The sequence below is a fragment of the Anomaloglossus baeobatrachus genome, chromosome 6 (assembly GCF_048569485.1).
Source record: "Anomaloglossus baeobatrachus isolate aAnoBae1 chromosome 6, aAnoBae1.hap1, whole genome shotgun sequence".
NCBI lineage: Eukaryota > Metazoa > Chordata > Amphibia > Anura > Aromobatidae > Anomaloglossus > Anomaloglossus baeobatrachus.
This window is the reverse complement of record NC_134358.1, coordinates 260,511,145-260,534,743: the sequence shown is the minus strand read 5'-3', so window position 1 is coordinate 260,534,743 and position 23,599 is coordinate 260,511,145. Positions and strand designations below refer to the sequence as shown.

Below are 23,599 nucleotides of genomic sequence, written 5' to 3'. Positions count from 1 at the left end.
TGGTAGGGCAGGGTCAGGTGACCCCTGAAGCAACCATGAGGAACTTCCTGTGAGTAAAATCTCACATGAAAGCATTTCTGCTGATCAGAGAGCTGCTGCTCTGATCAGCAGAAATAAATGAGCGTTCATACTATGCAGTGGTAAAGTCCCCTAGGGGGCGACACACACACGTACATACACACATACACACAATATACAGTTAGGTCCAGAAATATTTGGACAGTGACACAATTTTCGCGAGTTGGGCTCTGCATGCCACCACATTGGATTTGAAATGAAATCTCTACAACAGAATTCAAGTGCAGATTGTAACGTTTAATTTGAAGGTTTGAACAAAAATATCTCATAGAAATTGTAGGAATTGTACACATTTCTTTACAAACACTCCACATTTTAGGAGGTCAAAAGTAATTGGACAAATAAACCAAACCCAAACAAAATATTTTTATTTTCAATATTTTGTTGCGAATCCTTTGGAGGCAATCACTGCCTTAAGTCTGGAACCCATGGACATCACCAAACGCTGGGTTTCCTCCTTCTTAATGCTTTGCCAGGCCTTTACAGCCACAGCCTTCAGGTCTTGCTTGTTTGTGGGTCTTTCCGTCTTAAGTCTGGATTTGAGCAAGTGAAATGCATGCTCAATTGGGTTAAGATCTGGTGATTGACTTGGCCATTGCAGAATGTTCCACTTTTTTGCACTCATGAACTCCTGGGTAGCTTTGGCTGTATGCTTGGGGTCATTGTCCATCTGTACTATGAAGCGCCGTCCAATCAACTTTGCGGCATTTGGCTGAATCTGGGCTGAAAGTATATCCCGGTACACTTCAGAATTCATCCGGCTACTCTTGTCTGCTGTTATGTCATCAATAAACACAAGTGACCCAGTGCCATTGAAAGCCATGCATGCCCATGCCATCACGTTGCCTCCACCATGTTTTACAGAGGATGTGGTGTGCCTTGGATCATGTGCCGTTCCCTTTCTTCTCCAAACTTTTTTCTTCCCATCATTCTGGTACAGGTTGATCTTGGTCTCATCTGTCCATAGAATACTTTTCCAGAACTGAGCTGGCTTCATGAGGTGTTTTTCAGCAAATTTAACTCTGGCCTGTCTATTTTTGGAATTGATGAATGGTTTGCATCTAGATGTGAACCCTTTGTATTTACTTTCATGGAGTCTTCTCTTTACTGTTGACTTAGAGACAGATACACCTATTTCACTGAGAGTGTTCTGGACTTCAGTTGATGTTGTGAACGGGTTCTTCTTCACCAAAGAAAGTATGCGGCGATCATCCACCACTGTTGTCATCCGTGGACGCCCAGGCCTTTTTGAGTTCCCAAGCTCACCAGTCAATTCCTTTTTTCTCAGAATGTACCCGACTGTTGATTTTGCTACTCCAAGCATGTCTGCTATCTCTCTGATGGATTTTCTCTTTTTTTTCTGCCTCAGGATGTTCTGCTTCACCTCAATTGAGAGTTCCTTAGACCGCATGTTGTCTGGTCACAGCAACAGCTTCCAAATGCAAAACCACAAACCTGTAATCAACCCCAGACCTTTTAACTACTTCATTGATTACAGGTTAACGAGGGAGACGCCTTCAGAGTTAATTGCAGCCCTTAGAGTCCCTTGTCCAATTACTTTTGGTCCCTTGAAAAAGAGGAGGCTATGCATTACAGAGCTATGATTCCTAAACCCTTTCTCCGATTTGGATGTGAAAACTCTCATATTGCAGCTGGGAGTGTGCACTTTCAGCCCATATTATATATATAATTGTATTTCTGAACATGTTTTTGTAAACAGCTAAAATAACAAAACTTGTGTCACTGTCCAAATATTTCTGGACCTAACTGTAAAAATATTATATATATATATATATATATACATATATACATATACATATATATACATATATACACATATATACATATATACATATATATACATATATATACATATATATACATATATATACATATATATACATATATATACATATATATACATATATATACATATATATACATATATATACATATATATACACATATACACATATACACATATACACATATACACATATACACATATATACATATATACATATATACATATATACATATATACATATATACATATATACATATATACATATATACATATATACATATATACATATATACATATATACATATATACATATATACATATATACATATACACATATACACATATACACATATACACATATATATATATATATATATATATATATATATATATATATATACACACACACATACATACATACATACATACATACATACATACAGGCAGAGGGGCCGGGGAATCACAGACAGGGAGGAGAAGACCCAATGTATAGTCCAGCCCTTGTGCAATGAAATCTAATGCAACCAATGTTTTATAGTGGAATAAACTTCACTTATTAATTTTAGATAATTAGTAATGTTGTACAATAGAGAATCTAGACAGATGCCATGAGGCTTGGGAGGAGGAAAAAAAAAAAAACAGTTTATCAACGGCAGTAAAAAAAGTAATTAGGTTGAGGAGTTATGGCCAGTGGGTGATGCCACCCTACTCTCCAACAAGATATAAATATAGAGATGGACAACTGACTTTAAGGAACCTACTTTACAGATAGGACCTTGAGCGCTGTTCCACCCGATATGACTCTTCCAATCATAGTGACAATTCTGGTCAGCCAAGTACAAAAGTGACCATACCCATGAGATAGTCAGCCGAACGCTATTCCTACCAACACGACCCATACATGAGGTCGCTATGAAGAGAGGAGAGTAAGTGGCTGCCTAATATTTCCAGTGATAAGAAAGTGAGAAGGTATTAAATTCAACATGACGTCCACCAACATAAGGCAAGAGACACCATACACTTTACACATCAACTTTTATGGTGTTAACTCTCTCAGTAACGAACAAGGATTTCAACACTTTGATCCTGCAAGGAAAAAAAATGCCAAAAGGATCCTGGCCTCAGACACTGTAGCAACAGATGAACTCTTATACAATACGCAGTCACCTTGTAGAGGTACGTCACCTCATAGAATTATTACAAGTTCTAATTCAGGAGTGAATGATCAGACCCAGTCACACGTTCTTTATACAATGTCTAAATGCTGAGGTTAAACAATCTGAAATGGTTTTTATGTAACTCACAGCTATGCAACAATTGAGCAACTTTGAGTTTTCCCAATTTTTTTTTATTTATTTATTTTTTTTTTTTTAAAGATGGTGGACTAGGAGCAAAGAAGTTTGGAGGGTGCAGCTCGGCAAACTACTTAGACCTGGTGACAAAAGTTGCATAAATGAGTACAGAACCGTACTGCAGCCCGTGAGTACTGACTGCAGCACAGCAACTGAGAGAAGCAACTAATTACTCTTAATGAATTTGGCGCATCCTACTCCAATGGCCCTAGTCTTTATTCCTGTAAGAAGACACTTTCTCATGTGCAAACTAGGTGTAAGCATTTTTTTGCAGGATCAGTCTGTCCTATCCAACTGTTCCTCCAAAACACGATTAGACACCATTTTATACCCAAGGCCCATGATCTGCCAACTTCTTCGGACATGCTGGCATGAGGATTTCCGTGACCATACATAAACTATCAACAGGGTCACCATTACAGTAATTAGAATGGTGCCAAAATGCCTAATCTAATTGCTTAATAGGGAATTACCAGGTCTTTACTTAAAGAAATGTTGAATACCAGTAGGAACCACTCCTTTCAGACAGGTAAGAGAAATAAATCAGGAGATTGATGGGGGTCTCAACAATTGGATGCCATCTGAGTTAGTAATCATCACCTATTATATGGATTCACTTCAATGGGAGTCGATGTGGAATACCAATAGCCACAACTCCGTGTATGCATGGAGCCCTGGTGTTCCGGGCTTATACACAGTTTACTTCCGTTCACCATGAGACTTGGGCTGCTTTCACACTACGTCTTTTTAACATGCGTCCTGAACGTTTTTTTGCTGCAAAAGCGGATCCTGCTTTTACAGCAAAAAACGCATGCAAACGCATGTTTACTTTGCAGGATCCTGTCACTGGATGTTTAGGGGCGGGCATTGGAGTCATGTGATCGGGAGTGAGGGGAACTAAACGTGCCAGACTGGGAGCCGGCTTCTGACAGCTGCAGACGCTCGTAACCAAGGTAAACATCGGGCTTGGATACCCGATATTTATCTTGGTTAAGAGTGTCTGCAGCTGCTAGGAGCAGGGCTGCCTGCACACGTTACCAACGTAAACATCGGGTAACTAAGAGAAGTGGTTACCCGATATTTACCTTGGTTACGAGTGTCCGCAGCTCTCAGGTGGGAGAGAGAGAGGGGGAGAGGAAGGGGGAAAGACAGATAGGGAGGAGGAGAGAGAGACAGATCACACGAGACTGGTTCTGGGCATGCTCAGTACTTTCTGGGCATGCTCAGTACAAAGAAGGGAATTTTGTTTACTTACCGTAAATTCCTTTTCTTCTAGCTCCAATTGGGAGACCCAGACAATTGGGTGTATAGCTACTGCCTCCGGAGGCCGCACAAAGTACTACACTTAAAAGTGTAAGGCCCCTCCCCTTCTGGCTATACACCCCCCCGTGGGATCACGGGTTCCTCAGTTTTAGTGCAAAAGCAAGAGGGAGGAAAGCCAATAACTGTTTCAAAAACAAATTCAATCCGATAAACAACATCGGAGAACTGAACTTATTAACATGAACAACATGTGCACCCGAAAAACAAAATCCCTAAGAAAAAACAGGGCGGGTGCTGGGTCTCCCAATTGGAGCTAGAAGAAAAGGAATTTACGGTAAGTAAACAAAATTCCCTTCTTCTTTGTCGCTCCTAATTGGGAGACCCAGACAATTGGGACGTCCAAAAGCAGTCCCTGGGTGGGTAAAAGAATACCTCGTGATAGGGCTGTCAAGCAGACCTTTCCTACAGGTGGGCCACCGCCGCCTGAAGGACTTGTCTACCTAGGCCGGCATCCGCCGAAGCGAAGGTATGCACCTGATAATGTTTGGTAAAAGTGTGCAGACTCGACCAGGTAGCCGCCTGGCACACCTGCTGAGCCGTAGCCTGATGCCGTAATGCCCAGGACGCACCCACGGCTCTGGTAGAATGGGCCTTCAGTCCAGATGGAATCGGAAGCCCAGCAGAACGGTAGGTGTGAAGAATTGGTTCCTTGATCCACCGCGCAAGGGTGGATTTGGAAGCTTGCGACCCTTTACGCTGACCAGCGACCAGGATAAAGAGTGCATCCGAGCGGCGCAGGGGCGCCGTGCGGGAAATGTAGATCCTGAGTGCTCTCACCAGGTCCAACAAATGCAAACCCTTTTCGAATTGGTGAACTGGATGCGGACACAAAGACGGTAAAGTGATATCCTGATTGAGATGAAAGGAAGATACCACCTTGGGAAGAAACTCTGGAATTGGACGCAGAACTACCTTGTCCTGGTGAAACACCAGGAAGGGAGATTTGCAAGATAACGCCGCCAGCTCGGACACTCTCCGAAGAGACGTGACCGCCACTAGAAAAGCCACTTTCTGTGAAAGCCGAGAAAAGGAAATCTCCTTCATAGGCTCGAAAGGCGGCTTCTGGAGAGCAATTAGAACCTTGTTCAGATCCCAGGGCTCCAACGGCCGCTTGTAAGGAGGGACGATATGACAGACTCCTTGCAGGAACGTGCGTACCTTAGGAAGTCGCGCTAGGCGTTTCTGAAAAAATACGGATAGCGCGGAGACTTGACCTTTAAGGGAGCTAAGCGACAAACCTTTTTCCAACCCAGACTGCAGGAAGGAAAGAAAAATAGGCAATGCAAATGGCCAGGGAGAAACTCCCTGGGCAGAGCACCAAGATAGGAATATCTTCCACGTCCTGTGGTAGATCTTGGCGGAGGATGGTTTCCTAGCCTGTCTCATGGTGGCAACCACCTCATGAGATAAACCTGAGGCCCCTAGGATCCAGGACTCAATGGCCACACAGTCAGGTTCAGGGCCGCAGAATTCAGATGGAAAAACGGCCCTTGAGACAGCAAGTCTGGACGGTCTGGTAGCGCCCACGGTTGGCCTACCGTGAGGTGCCACAGATCCGGGTACCACGACCTCCTTGGCCAGTCTGGAGCGACGAGAATGGCGCGGCGGCAGTCGGACCTGATCTTTCGGAGCACTCTGGGCAACAGTGCCAGAGGTGGGAACACATAAGGTAGCCGGAACTGTGACCAATCTTGAACTAAGGCGTCTGCCGCCCAAGCTCGGTGATCGTGAGATCGTGCCATGAAAACCGGGACCTTGTTGTTGTGTCGTGACGCCATCAGGTCGACGTCCGGCATCCCCCAGCGGCGACAGATCTCCTGAAACACGTCCGGGTGAAGGGACCATTCCCCTGCGTCCATGCCCTGGCGACTGAGAAAATCTGCTTCCCAGTTTTCCACGCCTGGGATGTGAACTGCGGATATGGTGGATGCTGTGTCTTCCACCCACGACAGAATCCGCCTTACTACCTGGAAGGCTTGCCGACTGCGTGTTCCCCCTTGGTGGTTGATGTACGCCACCGCCGTGGAATTGTCCGACTGAATTCGGATCTGCTTGCCTTCCAGCCACTGCTGGAAGGCTTGCAGGGCAAGATAGACTGCTCTGATTTCCAGAACAATGATCTGAAGGGTGGACTCTTTCCGAGTCCACGTACCCTGAGCCCTGTGGTGAAGAAACACTGCTCCCCACCCTGATAGGCTCGCATCTGTCGTGACTACCGCCCAGGATGGGGGTAGGAACGACCTTCCTTTTGACAAAGAGGTGGGAAGAAGCCACCACCGGAGAGAATCCTTGGCTGTCTGAGAGAGGGAAACATCCCTGTCGAGGGACGTCGACTTCCTGTCCCATTGGCGGAGAATGTCCCATTGTAGAGGGCGCAGATGAAACTGCGCGAAAGGGACTGCTTCCATTGCTGCCACCATTTTCCCTAGGAAATGCATGAGGCGCCTCAAGGTGTGCGACTGGCCCTGAAGGAGAGATTGCACCCCTGTCTGCAGCGAGCACTGCTTGTCCAGTGGAAGTTTCACTATCGCTGAGAGAGTATGAAACTCCATGCCAAGATCTGTTAGTGATTGGGTCGGGGTTAGATTTGACTTTGCAAAGTTGACAATCCACCCGAAACTCTGGAGAGTCTTCAGTGCCACGTTCAAACTGTGTTGGCATTCCTCTTGAGAGGGTGCCTTGATAAGTAGATCGTCCAAATACGGAATCACAGAGTGACCCTGCGAGTGCAGGACTGCTACTACTGCAGCCATGACCTTGGTGAAGACCCGAGGGGCTGTCGCCAGCCCGAAAGGTAGCGCTACGAACTGCAGGTGTTCGCTTCCTATAACGAAGCGTAGAAAACGCTGATGCTCTGGCGCAATCGGCACGTGGAGATAAGCATCCTTGATGTCTATTGATGCTAGGAAATCTCCTTGAGACATTGAGGCGATGACGGAGCGGAGAGATTCCATCCGGAACCTCCTGGTTTTTACGTGTTTGTTGAGCAACTTTAGATCCAGGACGGGACGAAACGACCCGTCCTTCTTTGGCACCACAAACAAATTGGAGTAAAAACCGTGACCTTGTTCCTGAAGAGGAACGGAAGTCACCACTCCTTCCGCCTTTAGAGCGGCCACCGCCTGCAGCAGAGCATCGGCCCGGTCGGGCGGTGGAGAAGTTCTGAAGAAACGAGTTGGAGGACGAGAGCTGAACTCTATCCTGTACCCGTGAGACAGAATGTCTCTCACCCAACGGTCTTTGACCTGTGACAGCCAAATGTCGCCAAAGCGGGAGAGCCTGCCACCGACCGAGGATGCGGAAAGAGGAGACTGAGAGTCATGAGGAAGCCGTCTTGGTGACGGTTCTTCCTGCTGTCTTTTTTGGGCGTGATTGAGTCCGCCAAGAATCTGAGCCTCTCTGATCCTTTTGAGTCCTCTTAGACGAGGAGAATTGGGACCTGCCTGAGCCTCGAAAGGACCGAAAACCAGACTGACCCCTCCTTTGTTGGGGTTTGTTTTGTCTGTGTTGAGGTAAGGATGAATCCTTACCCTTGGAGTGTTTAATGATTTCATCCAAACGCTCACCAAACAATCGGTCACGAGAAAAAGGCAAACTGGTTAAGCACTTCTTGGAAGCAGAATCTGCCTTCCATTCCCTCAACCACAAGGCTCTGCGTAAAACTACGGAGTTGGCTGACGCAACCGCCGTACGGCTCGTAGAGTCTAGGACAGCATTAATCGCGTAAGACGCGAATGCAGACATCTGAGAGGTCAATGGTGCCACCTGCGGAGCAGATGTACGTGTGACAGTGTCGACTTGTGTAAGCCCAGCTGAAATAGCTTGGAGTGCCCATACGGCTGCGAATGCTGGCGCCAACGACGCTCCAATAGCTTCATAGATGGATTTCAACCAGAGCTCCATCTGTCTGTCAGTGGCATCTTTAAGTGCCGCTCCATCTTCCACTGCAACTAAGGATCTAGCTGCAAGCATGGAGATTGGAGGGTCCACCTTGGGACACTGGGTCCAGCCCTTGACCACGTCAGGGGGAAAAGGATAGCGTGTATCTTTAAGCCGTTTGGAAAACCGCTTATCGGGATAAGCGTGGTGTTTCTGGATTGCGTCTCTAAAGTCAGAGTGGTCCAGAAAAGAGCTTAATTTACGCTTGGGATATCTGAAATGGAATTTCTCATGCTGTGAAGCTGACTCCTCCTCAGGAGGAGCTGGCGGAGAAATATCTAACATCTTATTGATGAACGCTATAAGATCATTCACTATGGCGTCACCATCCGGTGTATCCAGATTGAGAGCGGTCCCAGGATCAGAATCCTGATCAGTTACATCCGCCTCATCACCCATAGATTCATCCCGCTGGGATCCTGACCAGTGAGACGAAGTTGAGGGCCCCTCATAGCGAGCCCGCTTAGGCTGTCTGGGACTGTCGTCCGAGTCAGAGCCGTCACCCTGGGGTGCATGTGACACCCCCGGAGCCCGGAAGTGTTCCAGTTGAGGGGGACCAGGGAGCAATGATTCAACAGTGTCCGTGGTCTGAGTTACTGGTCTAGACTGCAATGTTTCAAGAATCTTAGACATTGTCATAGACAATCTATCAGCAAAAGCTGCAAACTCCATTCCTGTCACCTGGACAGCATTCACAGGTGGTACACCCTGGGTCACGTCTAGCAGAGGCCCCGGCTGAGCAAGTGCTGCAGGGGCCGAGCACTGCACACAATGGGGGTCAGTGGAACCTGCCGGTAGAGTAGCCCCACATGCGGTACAGGCAGCATATAAAGTCTGTGCCTTGGCACCCTTGCGTTTACCGGACGACATGCTGTTGCCTCCTTGCAATCTAGGAGGGTATATAGCCGAGAATCACCAGCGACCGTACAGTGAAAAGTATTTGCAAACACAAAATACCAAGTACACAACGGCACAAGTGGGGGTGAGCCCTTGAGGGCTGCTTACCGCCCGCTGAAAAGCGGGTATGAGGTCGTAGAATCCCGTGTCTGGGTCTCCCAGGCTCCCCTCTCCAGCTCAGCGTGCAGACAGGAATGGCTGTCGGCGTCCTGTGAAGAGGGGCGGACCGTGGGCGTGCCACAAACAAAGTGCGGGAAACTGCGTCCTACTGTGCCTGGTGTGAGGGCTGGAGTATGTAAAACAGACTCCAGCCCTCAGCGCTGATGCTCTGTACGGCGTCCCGCCCTCCTCCTGACTGGCAGGTGCGGAGGCGGGAACGAGACGAACTAGGCCGCAAAAGCCGGGGACTGTAGTAATAAGCGCGGCCGTGATATATGCACGGCCAGCGCGGAAGTCCCCGGCGCACCACAAGTCCCAGCCGCGTCGCAGTGTGACTGACCCCAGCGGCCGGCGCGACCGTTCGCCCTAAGTCTACCCACTCAGCCAAGCTGTAGTGAGGAAATGGCACAAGCGCAGCAGCGCTGATGTCCCCGGCGCACTAACACACCCAGCCATGCTGCGGTGTGCGCGCGGTATGCACGGGGACACAGAGTACCTTGACGGAGCAGGGTCTGTCCCTGACGATACTCAGCTCCATATCCAGCGGCTTCTCCAGGGGCTGCGGATGGAGCACGGTCTCAGTGCCTGGAGACCGGTAAAGTCCCACTTCACCCGGAACCCTAATGGGGATGGGGAAGGAATCAGCATGTGGGCTCCAGCCTCCGTACCCGCAATGGGTACCTCAACCTTAACAAACACCGCCGACAGAAAGTGGGGTGAGAAGGGAGCATGCTGGGGGCCCTGTATGGGCCCTCTTTTCTTCCATCCGACATAGTCAGCAGCTGCTGCTGACTAAACAGTGGAGCTATGCGTGCGTGTCTGACCTCCTTCGCACAAAGCAAAAAACTGAGGAACCCGTGATCCCACGGGGGGGTGTATAGCCAGAAGGGGAGGGGCCTTACACTTAAGTGTAGTACTTTGTGCGGCCTCCGGAGGCAGTAGCTATACACCCAATTGTCTGGGTCTCCCAATTAGGAGCGACAAAGAAAGCAGGATCCTGTTACAATGCAACTCAACGCATTCTGCTAGGCAGGATCCAGCGCTCATTGAAATGCATTGCAGCTCGCGGCGCAATGTGAAGGATCCTGTGAGATGCGTTATTTTGACAAAGGTAAAAAACGCTACAAGTAGCGTTTTTGAAACATGTTAAAATAACGCAAAAGTACGGATCCTGTGTCTAACACACGCAAACGCAGGTGGACGCGAGTCCATTGCAAATGCATTGAAGTGAAAACGCATTTGCACTGGATCAGTTTTTCCGCTAAAAAAACGTTATGGACGGATGTTAAATAAACGTAGTGTGAAACCAGCCTTCAGCGGGCTTTACACGCTACAATATCGTTAATGTTTTATCGTCGGGGTCACGGTGTTTGTGACGCACATCCGGCGTCATTAACAATATCACAGTGTGTGACTCTTATGTGCGACCTAAAACTATCGCAAAAGCGGCCAAAATAGTTTGCCGCGGAGAGGTCGTCCTGAAACAAAAAAATCTCTTCTAATTAGCGATGTTCGTCGTTCCTGCGGCAGCACACATCGCTGTGTGTGACACCGCAGGAACGAGGAACATCTCCTACTTGCATCCACCGCCAATGAGGAAGGAAGGAGGTGGGCGGCATGTTGCCTACTGCTCATCTCCACCCCTCCGGTTCTATTGGACGGCTGCTGTGTGACGTCGCTGTGACGCCACACGACCCGCCCCCTTAGAAAGGAGGTGGATCGCTGGCCAGAACGACGTCGCAGGACAGGTAAGTCCATGTGACGGGGGTAAGAGAGGTTGTGCGCGACGGGTAGCGATTTGCCTGTGTCGCACAACCGACGGGTACAATCGCTTGCGATCTCGCTAGTGAGATCACAGCGTGTAAAGCCCGCTTTAAGCCCCTTTCACACACCATTGTTTTTTTCTATCAGTCACAATCAGTTTTGTGACAAATGCGACGGATCCTGTAAAACAACGGATCCGTCGTACCAGCCTAACAATGTTTTTTTTTCTGGGTATCCTCAGTTAAAACAAAAAAACAAACAAAAAAAAAAAAAAACCACTTAGCTGGAGTCCGTCATTAAACAGATTGCGACGTATCCTGTGCACATAGGCTTCCATTCTAAAAAAAAAGACGGACGGGGACGGATCCAGCGCTGTCCGTTTTTTCGATGTTCAAAAATGTTTCTTTGGATGCTGCTCCAGTCGGCCGCAGACAATTTCTGACGGATTCGTCGTACGACAGATGAAACGTGAGGTTGTCTGTCGCTAATACATGTCAATGAGAAACGGATCCAGCGCTGGATCAGTTTTTTCTCACATTTCGACTGATTGCGACTGATGCAAAAAAACTGATGTGAAAGGGGCCTTAACAGCTGAAAGGCTAGGGTGCCAATTTGAAAACTCAAAACAGATTTTAAATTACCTATCCTACAAGAGGCCCTCAATGTTCAAGTTGTGGAAAAACATTTATTTTTAAACAAAAAAAAAAATAAAAATCTTCTCTGCAGTTGTCACATGCAGTTTGAAGTGGAAAATACTGGAGTTAACGATGGCCGTAGTGGTCACAAGTGTAGCTGGCAAGTGACTATCACGTGAAAAGGACTGAAGGGTAGGAGTAGAGTGGCATCGTTGAAGCAACAGAGTATTCATCATGTAAGCTGTGTCATTCAATGGTGTTTACTGCGCTTTACATTTTTCAGCAAATACAAAAAACATTGATTTAAATAACCTCCGCAAGTCAAAAGCAAGATTTTTATGTGACCCGTCACCCTTACCTTGGACCCTTGTCGGAGCCACCTTAAGTAGTCTGTGAATGTATCAAAGCAAACGTAGTACGTCTGACTCTGGGGTCCCGATGAGCTGAACGCCAAGCAGTGCTGATGTTTTTTCACTTCTTCAACCTAGAAAACAAAACACATTTAAGTGACAAACACAAAACTGCCGGATACCAGAGCGGACAAATGAGACAATTTACATTTTCCGTTAAAAGTATAGTTTTGAACTATTAGAACAGCTAATCAGATATGTACATATTTTGGGGGTGACCCAGCATTCAAGATAACGTGCATGAGAACAAATAGGTTACTGGAATTGTTCCTCATTAGAAAACGGAACATCGGTATTGTAGCCTTGGGTTCTTGGTTGAAACGGTTTCTGCACAAAGAATGACAAAGTTAAGTTGGCTCTAGACAAAGCATTTCAGAGGGCTGAATTTTTCCTGCTGGTCGTTCCCAGATTAAGGAAGAAAATGATTCTTCTTCACCTAAAATGTCTAATATCCATATTGTTAGCCTAAAACGTGGTTCAGGATTTTTAAACAACTGCCCGCAAAGAACACGCTAAAATGTGAAACAGACATACTAATCTGGTAAATCCACTGCCACACCATGGCCAACCGGCTGGTGGTCCGGACGGTCTGTTGGCTTTTCTAATGACAATGTTCTGTCTATCCGAACTTGATGGTTGCAGCCAATCACTGGCCCCAGTGAGAATCAGGGCACGGTCTGCATATAACTGGGGCCAGTGATTGGCTGCAGTGGTCACATGTGGGTAGTTAGAACATTATTGTTTCAGGACCAGCTAACAAGGAATGCCCAGAATTCCAAGGAGCCAATGATGGAGCAGCAGGCGATGTGGCAGGAGTTATTTTACCACATTCTTGGTTTTCTAGCCAGTTTTTAAAAATCCTGGACTGACCCTTTAAAAGTCTAGGGCTACTATGTTGAAAAAAAAATATATATACTTTGCTTAGAATCTTGGATATTTTTGAAAAGTGCATTGTATTTTAAATAGCTTTTTTTTATATACAAGATTGAAAATATCAAATACAATTTATATTTAAATTTTTTTTTTTTTTTTTTTTTTTTTTTAAACTTGCTGAAAATTTCGTAATGCTAGCTGATCATATCAGAATTGTTTATGAGGTGGTGTGTATGCCTCATCACAAGGCAGCCCTGGGAACAACCAGCACATGTGCAGCGATGCGGAGTGTACTTGCTGCCCGCCAAAGCGGCCTTGTGATGACGCATGCCAGACAGTGTGACTACCAGACTATTTTTTGTGACCATTTGCTTTTTTTTTAAGCTGTATGCAGGAACACAAAAGAAGCGGCCATATATTAACACAATCCAGAAATGATGCAGTTTTCTCTAACCAAAACCTCATTTAGGCAACAATGAGGCAAAGTGAAAAACTGTTCTGTGCACAGATCAAAAATTCTTTTTGGAAGCCAAGGACGCAGTATCCTGCAATTCAAGAGGGGGACCAGCCAGCTTGTTATCTGAGCACAGCTTCAAAAGCCCCAACAATGCTGATCATTATTTAGAGGTTATAGAGCAACATATACTCTAGTGCAGACAACGTCTACTTCAGGGAAGGAGCTTTATATTTCATTAGCTCAATGATAAACCACATACTGTATATACTCCTGTATAAGCTGACTTTTTCAGCACTTTTTTTATGCTGAAAAAGCCCCTCAGCTTATACTCGAGTGAGGGTTCCCCTGAGAGCCTGCGTCAGCACCCGGGCAAGCACCAGAGCACTGGATCGCTGAGGGGGCTCACTCGCCGTTGGAACAAGCGGCGATATATTCTCCGGCCCCCAGGCAGAGTTCCAAGGACCGTAGTGCTCAAGCCTGCAGCCGCACTTTGTTGGCTGCCCACCCTTAAAATCCACACTTGCGCACAGCGTTCACTGCTGAAGGTTGCATCCAGGAGCATTAAAGTTCATCTGTGGGCAGAGCTAGCGCACGGTGTGCTCCGGTCTCACAGATTAAGACAGAGGAGCCGCAGCACAGTCAGTAGTCCACTGTGAGGTGTTCCCCCAAGTGCTCTATACTCCTGCCAGAGCTTTATGCCCCCCACCCCAGTGCTGTATGTCCCCCCCAGTGCTGTATAGCCCCCAGAGCTGTTTGTTCCTCCACCAGTTCTGTATACCCCCCAGAGCTGTATGTTCCTCCACCAGTTCTGTATACCCCCCAGAGCTGTATGTTCCTCCACCAGTTCTGTATACCCCCCAGAGCTGTATGTTCCCCCACCAGTTCTGTATACCCCCCCAGAGCTGTATGTTCCTCCACCAGTTCTGTATACCCCCCAGAGCTGTATGTTCCTCCACCAGTTCTGTATACCCCCCCAGAGCTGTATGTTCCTCCACCAGTTCTGTATGCCCCCCCAGAGCTGTATGTTCCTCCACCAGTTCTGTATACCCCCCCAGAGCTGTATGTTCCCCCCTCCCAGTGCTGTATGTTCCTCCACCACAGTTCTGTATACCCCCCCAGAGCTGCATGTCCCCCTTTTAACATACTGATGCCTCAAAAAAAATAAAAATTTAAAAAAAAAAAAAAAAAAAAAAAATGTAATTTTATTGGTATCTGTTTATTTTTTAAATTTATCACTAGCTGCTGCTGCATTTCCCAACCTAGGTTTATACTCGTGTCAATAAGTTTCCGAGTTTTTTTTGTAAAATAAGGTGCCTTGGCTTATATTCGGGTCGGCTTATACTCAAGTATATACGATACCTCATCCCTCATAACAGCATGGCTTCCCAGGAGAAGAGTTCAGGTGGTGGACAGCCTGAAGTCCTAACTTTTCACCAACAGAAATTTGTAGAAAAAGCCAACATAACCTCAAACCGCACATCAAAATTATGTAAATGTCAGAGCACCTATTCTGAAAAGAGCCTCCCCTCTCCTAATCCTACAAGCTTGCTATTATGGCACCATACTGCATGATGGGGACGACACTATTTATAGGTAGAACTGTGACAAAGAAAAACTACGACAAGGCAGGCAAGGAACTAATGCAATCGACTATAGAATATAAAAAATAAAAAAAAGTCACAGTATATAGTCACAAATTAGTCTAAATATACTACCTAATGTCTGTGCACATATAGTATACCTCATACAGTACAAAGGATAATATGTGACTGTTAAATGATATACTGTGAATCCAGGACATTAGATGTATGTAGGGTTTATATACAGTATAGCTACAGGACATCAGATGTTATATAAAGGGTTGTATATAGTATGCTATGGCAACAGGCCATCAGATGTTATATGCAGGGTTGGTATATACTAGGACAACAGGCCATCAGATGTTATATACAGGGTTGGTATATACTAGGACAACAGGCCATCAGATGTTATATACAGGGTTGGTAAATACTAAAACAACAGGATATCATATGCTATATACAGGGTTGGTATATAGTATGCTATAACTACAGAAGAGCAAATATTACACTAGTCTCATATTAACCTATATAAACTACTTGATGTCTGGGTGTGCAATTAGACTCCAGGGCAACTTTTGGACTCGTCCCCTCTGACTCCTCACTGCATATTCATCACATACCTGATCACCAGTGGTGTGCTAAAGTCTATAAAGATAGGCTTCCCCTACCTCTTGCATCCATATAATACTTGCAACATGTTCAATCTATTTCTAACAAATGATGAATGGATCTACAACATTGTCTAAAGTTAAACCATTTGTTGCATCTTTCTCAAGTTGCTGTTGGAAGAACACAAAGAAATACAGATGCAGTAGCCACAAAACGGATGGCCGCTGCGCTGTCACTAAAGTAGTGTGACTTGGTGCGTATGTGCAGGGTAAAGCTTGTGATCTGTTTAGAATTTGGATTACTACAAAATGCAATAATCATGCAAAAAGTCAAGTGCTTTCATTTCATCTTCCATCTGTAATAAATCATGTATTGGAAGAAGGAATTTCATTAATTTATTGTTTTTATTTTAATTAGCCCCACTATGTAGTTTGACCACACACTGCAATACTGTTGTCTTGTGGAATTTTCGGCTAGACAGTAGTAGGTATGTTTACAGGACGTTTTTATATATGTCGTTAGAAGTGATTCCCCACATGCTCGTTCACTGTATGTCACCATACAGCCATAGAGTGGTACATGTCAGCCACTGGCTACAGTGCAAAAACAGGAAAAGTATACTGGCCACTGCTCAGAAAAGCACAGTCAGCAGCAATAGCAAACATCAGCCCAACAGAGGCCAAAAACGAGAACTTATGGTTACATTCAAGACTAAATATAAACTTAACTAGGCTAGCCATCTTTTGGGGACAATGTTTTTTTACTTAAAATGCGTGTACCGTATTTTTCGGACCATAAGACGCACTTTTTTTCCCCCAAATGTTGGGGGAAAGTTGGGGGTGCGTCTTATGGTCTGACTGTGGCTGCGGGGAATGAGGTGCTGCGGTGGAGGAGCAGGTCATCGGGGGCACGAGCAGGCTGTAGCAGCCTGCTGTGACCACGTGGGCCCGCTCATTACATATGCACGCCCATCCTCCCGCCCATTTCTCAGCGCAGAAGCCGGCACTGACAGGTGGGTGGGAGGACGAGCGGGGAAGCGCGCATAGTAAAGAGCCGGTCCACATGATCACCCCTGGCAATTACAGCCTTGAGTGCTCATGTGCGGCTGTATTCACTGCCCCCCCCCCCGCGCGTCATCATCAGCGCGGGGTGCAGTGAATCAGTGCATTCACCCGTCCCCCTGCAGCACGCGATGTCTTCCTGTCTGTGCCGGTCAGCTGATCTGTGCTGATCAGCTGATCGGCACAGACAGGAAGACATCGCGTGCTGCAGGGGAACGGCTCCACACACGCAGGTCAGCGGCGCAGAGAGGAAGATGATCAGTGCTGCAGGGAGTGAGGAAAAGGTGAGTATAAACGTTGTTTGTTTTTTTTTCTCTGGGCTATAGGATACAGGTCATATACCAAGATGGTATATGAGCAGGATGGATGGGGGGGTATATGAGCAGGATGGATGGGGGGGTATATGAACAGGATGGATGGGGGGGTATATGAACAGGATGGATGGGGGGGTATATGAACAGGATGGATGGGGGGGGTATATGAACAGGATGGATGGGGGGGTATATGAACAGGATGGATGGGGGGTATATGAACAGGATGGATGGGGGGTATATGAACAGGATGGATGGGGGGTATATGAACAGGATGGATGGGGGGTATATGAACAGGATGGATGGGGGGTATATGAACAGGATGGATGGGGGGTATATGAACAGGATGGATGGGGGGTATATGAACAGGATGGATGGGGGGTATATGAACAGGATGGATGGGGGGTATATGAACAGGATGGATGGGGGGTATATGAACAGGATGGATGGGGGGTATATGAACAGGATGGATGGGGGGTATATGAACAGGATGGATGGGGGGTATATGAACAGGATGGATGGGGGGTATATGAACAGGATGGATGGGGGGTATATGAACAGGATGGGGGGTATATGAACAGGATGGGGGGTATATGAACAGGATGGGGGGTATATGAACAGGATGGGGGGTATATGAACAGGATGGGGGGTATATGAACAGGATGGGGGGTATATGAACAGGATGGGGGGTATATGAACAGGATGGGGGGGTATATGAACAGGATGGGGGGGTATATGAACAGGATGGGGGGGTATATGAACAGGATGGGGGGTATATGAACAGGATGGGGGGTATATGAACAGGATGGGGGGTATATGAACAGGATGGGGGGTATATGAACAGGATGGGGGGTATATGAACAGGATGGGGGGTATATGAACAGGATGGGGGGTATATGAACAGGATGGGGGGGTATATGAACAGGATGGGGGTATATGAACAGGATGGGGGTATATGAACAGGATGGGGGTATATGAGCAGGATGGGGGTATATGAGCAGGATGGGGGTATATGAGCAGGATGGATGGAGGGTATATCAGCAGGATGGATGGAGGGTATATCAGCAGGATGGGGGTATATGAGCAGGATGGGGGTATATGAGCAGGATGGGGGTATATGAGCAGGATGGGGGTATATGAGCAGGATGGGGGTATATGAGCAGGATCATTACCAGGCAGGAGGATCATTACCAGGATGGGGTACCTTAGTAGAGAATTTGGGGACATTACCCCCCATAACAGTGTCAGCAGCAGATCCTCGCCCCATAACAGTGTGTCATGACCACATTTTTTTGCTTAAAGTTTTATTTTCCTATTTTCCTCCTCTAAAACCAGGGTGCGTCTTATAGTCCGGTGCATCTTATAGTCCGAAAAATACGGTAATTGGGGCTAAAAATAAGTTCTGCAATATGATTTCATTAAAAAATGTGCACCAATTGTCTTCTATAGCCTGTGTGGCACTGTATTTCTGGCTGCAGAAGGAGTTAACTGAGAATTCATCAGTCAGCCCTCTTTGATGGCTCGATGGGGAGTTTTTAACTTTTACTTGCCTTTATCTGAGCTCCCCTCAGCTGATTTATCAAAGATTAATCTGCAGAGAGACAAGAAGCCTGCAAAAGCCAAATGTTGCCAATTTTTTAATAACACTCAATTGCAGAAATTATTTTTAGCCCCAAATGAAAGTATGTACCCCAAAAGGAAGAGAAACCCACATGGTGTGAACATAGTCGGTTTGTCAAGCAAAGGCCAGAATCTCTAAGGTCCTATGGGCATGCTGCTTTTGCCACATTTTTTGGGTGCAGTCTGTGGCCAAAAACCGCAATGTTTCCTTCTCCAGCAATGTCTATGACAAATCAGGTTTGCTGCGAGCATGTTGATTCTTTTTTCTGTCTCCAGTTTTTGTGTGACAAAAAACTGCAGCATGTCAATATAATAATAATATAATATATATATATATATATATATATATAATATATATATATATATAAAGAAATTCACTTTACTGTGATATTTATCATGAAAGTAGGACATTTTAGTAAAAGCATACAATGGCTATTTCCTCATCTCAAACAACTTATTGAAATTGCACCAGTCTGTGCCTTGTATGGTTTATGATTATTGTACTTGTCCGTACTATGTATACCCTTTTCACTTGCAAAGTGCCATGGAAAAACTGGCACAATGATAATATAAATAAAATAATGTCTGTGTGTGTTTAGTTATTTAGAGACCACGGGGAAGACTATTCTCCTTATGGAGGCCTGACAAACCAGTCTGGCTGTCAGTAAGGGGACTTATAGCTGCACTGCCCCTCTGGGAATTATTCAAATTGTCCCTCCAGTAAGGAAGGAATCAACCTCTAGCACCACCTATTGGAAGTAGGTCTAAAAGTCAAATGTGGCTTTTTTAAACATGCCTTTTCATGAGACTTAGGATTTTTTTTGCCACATCAGAATCCCAATTTGCAGACACTGTGTTTCGGGGTGATTGCCCCTCGTCAGTGCAAAGTGTGGGTATCTGATCTGGCTTATGAGAAGCTATGTGGTGACGAGACAGCCAGACTAGTTTGTCAGGTCTCCATAAGGAGAATAGTCTTCCCCATGGTCCCTACATAGCTTCTCATAAGCCAGATCAGATACCAACACTTTGCACTGATGAGGGGCAATCACCTCGAAACACTGCAAATTGGGATTCTGATCTGGCATAAATCCTAAAAGGTGCTTTACATGCTACGACATCTCTAACGATCTTGTTAGCGATGTAACACGCCAGATCGCACATACGATTTGCCGAGATTGCACATGTGACCGGCGCTACAAAAATGACCTATGTGCGATATCGGAAAATCTTATCTGCGATCTGGCATGTCACATCGCTATCGAGATCGCTGGCGATGTCGCAGCGTGTAAAGCACCCTTAAGTCTTATGAAAAGGCTTGTTTAAAAAGCCACATTTGACTTTCAGGATTGCTACTTCCAATAGGTGGCGCTAGAGTTTGTTTCCTTCCTAACTGGAGGGACAATTTGAAGTTAGAGGGCACACCAAATTCACACTGTTATACAGGCTGTACACAGGCTACTTTAAATTGCACCAATGTGTCATATCTTCAGTGCTGTCCCATGGAAAGACATACAATATTTACAAAAATGTGAGGGGTGTACTCACTTTTGTGATCTACTGATATCTATCTATACAAAAAAGATTAGAAAAGCACCACTACTATAATAAAAAAAAAAAAAAAAGGTGGGTGCACGGCCCCCTAAAGCAATCAACAACACATTGCCATAGATAAAATAATACCTCAAAAAAAAAATAAAAAGGTAGCACTTCCAGTATACTTACAGGACTTTAACAGCCTAGTAGGAAAGGAAGAATGAATGAATGAATGAAGAAAAGTACATTTGACCTGAAATGTAGCCACTGGGCTATTAAAGTCCTGCTTTTCACTACAGGTATACTGGAGGTGCTGCCGATTTGTATTTCATCTATTTCTAAATGAAAGAAGATAGCAATTTGCGGAATACCAAATTATCTTCTCACGATATCAGTCTGTAAATGGCTGCCAGGGGAGAGCAGACTTATTGCTTGTACAGAAATTGGCGTCTAGGAGAAACATTTTAATGCCATATAACCCAGGGGGAAATAAAGAGGTGCATTTTAGCGAGTACAATTTCTAAACATCACAGAGGTTCCCCTGCATGACTCACTGATTAACGTCATGTAGGCCATAAGCGTAACATCTATACATACTTTTCCACCTATCAGAGGGAGAACGTGCATCTTTCCGGACTGGCTTTCCTTGACGGATGACACAATCAGACAGGTCCCACAAAGGATCACTTGCCGTCTGGTCCACCTGTTTACAGGTAACTGGATCTTCCCTTTCCGTACATTGTAGGTTCCAGACAGCTGAGTCCTATCAGACATGCCAGCTCCATTAGGCTTTCCTGAAACAGAATGGATAAAACAGTCACGATTCGCTCCCAATTCATTAGTAATTAAATGCCAGTCGCATTACCCCACAAAACGCCATACATAATGAGAATATATATCTTGCAGAATATTCTCACCTTTTATCTATTACACTTACAACGTCTTTTGGCATCAAAGAAATAGTTTGTTAATGTGCACTCACTCCGCTTCCCCATTTTTCCAAAGTCTAAACTAAAAGACTCCACCATGCCTAGAATACATTCCTCCATCATCTTGAGCATGTAACTTTTCCCCATATGTTCCCATTACAGTTAGTGACGCTTGTGCGCTCTGCAGGTGTTATTTGTAATCCGGGCAAGGGACGCTGGTGAAAGAAATGGACTTCTGAAACACGAGGAGGGGTCTAGGAAGAGCAGGAGTTAACAGCACTTTTGATCCGATCAATGTCTGACTTGTGGAAATAGTGAAATAGGAATGAACCGGAGAATACTGTACTGTTCAAAGCTGGAAACTGAAACCTGTGTCCGGCAGCTAATGTGCAAAGACGAGACCCCGGAGAAGTCTTGGAGGGATTTTTAGAAACTACCATAGGATATGTGCATGCGATGTCTTTACATAGCAGAAGACTATTCAGGAAAACACTGGAGGTATTTTATGTGAAGTCTTTTCTTCTACACTATATAAAATAGTGGTGGCTTAGGGCAAGTTCACACTTCCGTTCTGCGTCAGTCAGGTCCATCGTCGCGTCCGTTACATCCGCTATGCGTCCGTTCTTTGACGGATCCGTCGTGATCAGTTTGTGTTTGGGACAGCCCACTGGGTGTGCCAAACATGCTGGGCATGCTCAGTAGAGCATGACGGAATCCAGCACTGGATTCCGTCACGCGACGGATTACGGCAGAATCCAGCATCATAGACATCCATTATAGCTTTTGATGGATGGCGACGGACACCTGCGGAGTGCGTTTTATTTTGCCGCTCCAAAAAACGTTACATTCAGCGCTGCTCTCGCCTGAAGTCAGCAAATGACTGATCAGTCACGCGGCGGATGCAACGTAGGGCCATCAGCCACAATCCGTCGCTAATAGAAGTCTATGGTGGGGAAAAAACGCATTCCTGCAAAATATTTTGCAGGATACCGTATTTCCTCAAGGCAACGGGTTGCGATGGAAGCAAAAAAAACAAAAGAAGTGTGAACTTACCCTTACAAGTGGAAACAGACCGGTCAATCATCAAGCACCACTCCAGCATGGTTGCTTTTTGCCAGTGCTGAAGTGGCGCTTTAAACCATATACTCACTTTCTGGCAGCTTCATTGTATTTCCGCGTAGCTGCAGTACCATGGCGCCATCTTGTGCACGTAACTTTTGACTGGCCGGAAGTCAGAAGTTACGTCACATGGTGGCAATGCAACTCAGACAGAACAAGGCTCTCATAGACTTGTATTGAGTTGTGACCTCCGATACGCTTCATGAAATACTGGAGCTGCTGGCAGGACACAAATCACCCAGACTGACTGGAGTGACACGGGAAATATAAGAGGATAGCAGCAGGTGAGGACAGGACCTGTGGTAGGAGGATTTACACGCACCACTCCAGCGCAGAAATGAAAAACCCTGCTGGGCTGTGCGTTCATATTATATATCTTTGGAAGCCTGAAGCCTTTAGAAAATGACAAAGCATGGAACATGAACACAGCAGATGATTTTGACATTGCTGTGCATTTTGGTAATTTTTTGGAGCACATTTTTGTGCTTTCCAGGTAGATTCCAGTGGAAGTACGCATGAAAAAGACGTGAGCACATACCTTAAAGAAGGTTTTTGCTAATTTTAGGAAAGTGGACCCCAAGTGTTCTTAAAAAAACAAAAAAGGTTGATGGCACAAAGTGCGGAGCTCGATGATTAACTACAGCAGTCTTGTCAATGTGGTCAATGTGGTGTCACTGCGGTAGTCAAAATGCAAAGACCCAATCAGTGCCAAGAAGCCAGCACTGAACCCGGGGAGGGGGAATACATGCTCATTTTGTTATTTTAGAGCAACTGGGTCCACTTTCTTGAAGGGGGAAAACCCCTTTAAGTTCATTCTCCTAGACATTTTGAGCAGATTCTTCTCCAAAATATACAATATACTGTATAGACAGGGGATGTTTCTCCCCCGCCTGTATGGTAAAGCAACATCTCAACTTCTTGCTAAAAAAACACAAAAACAAAAAAACAACAAACACACACACACACACACACACACACACACATCAAAATAAGAATCAATCCCGAACTTTTGTGGATTTCAGCTTTCAGCGCTCAGGACAATGTGAAGGAATGATCGATTTTGCTTGGGACACACAGCAACCAGATCTTTATCACAGCAGGGAGAATTTCTGCAAGACTTAACACAGACAAACCCACAAAGAT

The 23,599-nt window shown here is 45.7% G+C and overlaps 1 protein-coding gene across 1 annotated transcript in view; it reads right to left on the bottom strand.

Moving 5' to 3' along the window:
• The window catches only part of PHLPP1 (PH domain and leucine rich repeat protein phosphatase 1), a 174,137-nt gene that overhangs the window by 96,144 nt on the left and 54,394 nt on the right, over nt 1–23,599 (bottom strand). The window contains exons 2-3 of the mRNA XM_075314835.1: nt 21,006–21,202; nt 12,313–12,438 (exon numbers count right to left, since the gene is read on the bottom strand). Of these exons, the coding sequence (XP_075170950.1) occupies nt 12,313–12,438; nt 21,006–21,202 (323 nt within the window). The remainder of the gene's footprint in view (nt 1–12,312; nt 12,439–21,005; nt 21,203–23,599) is intronic.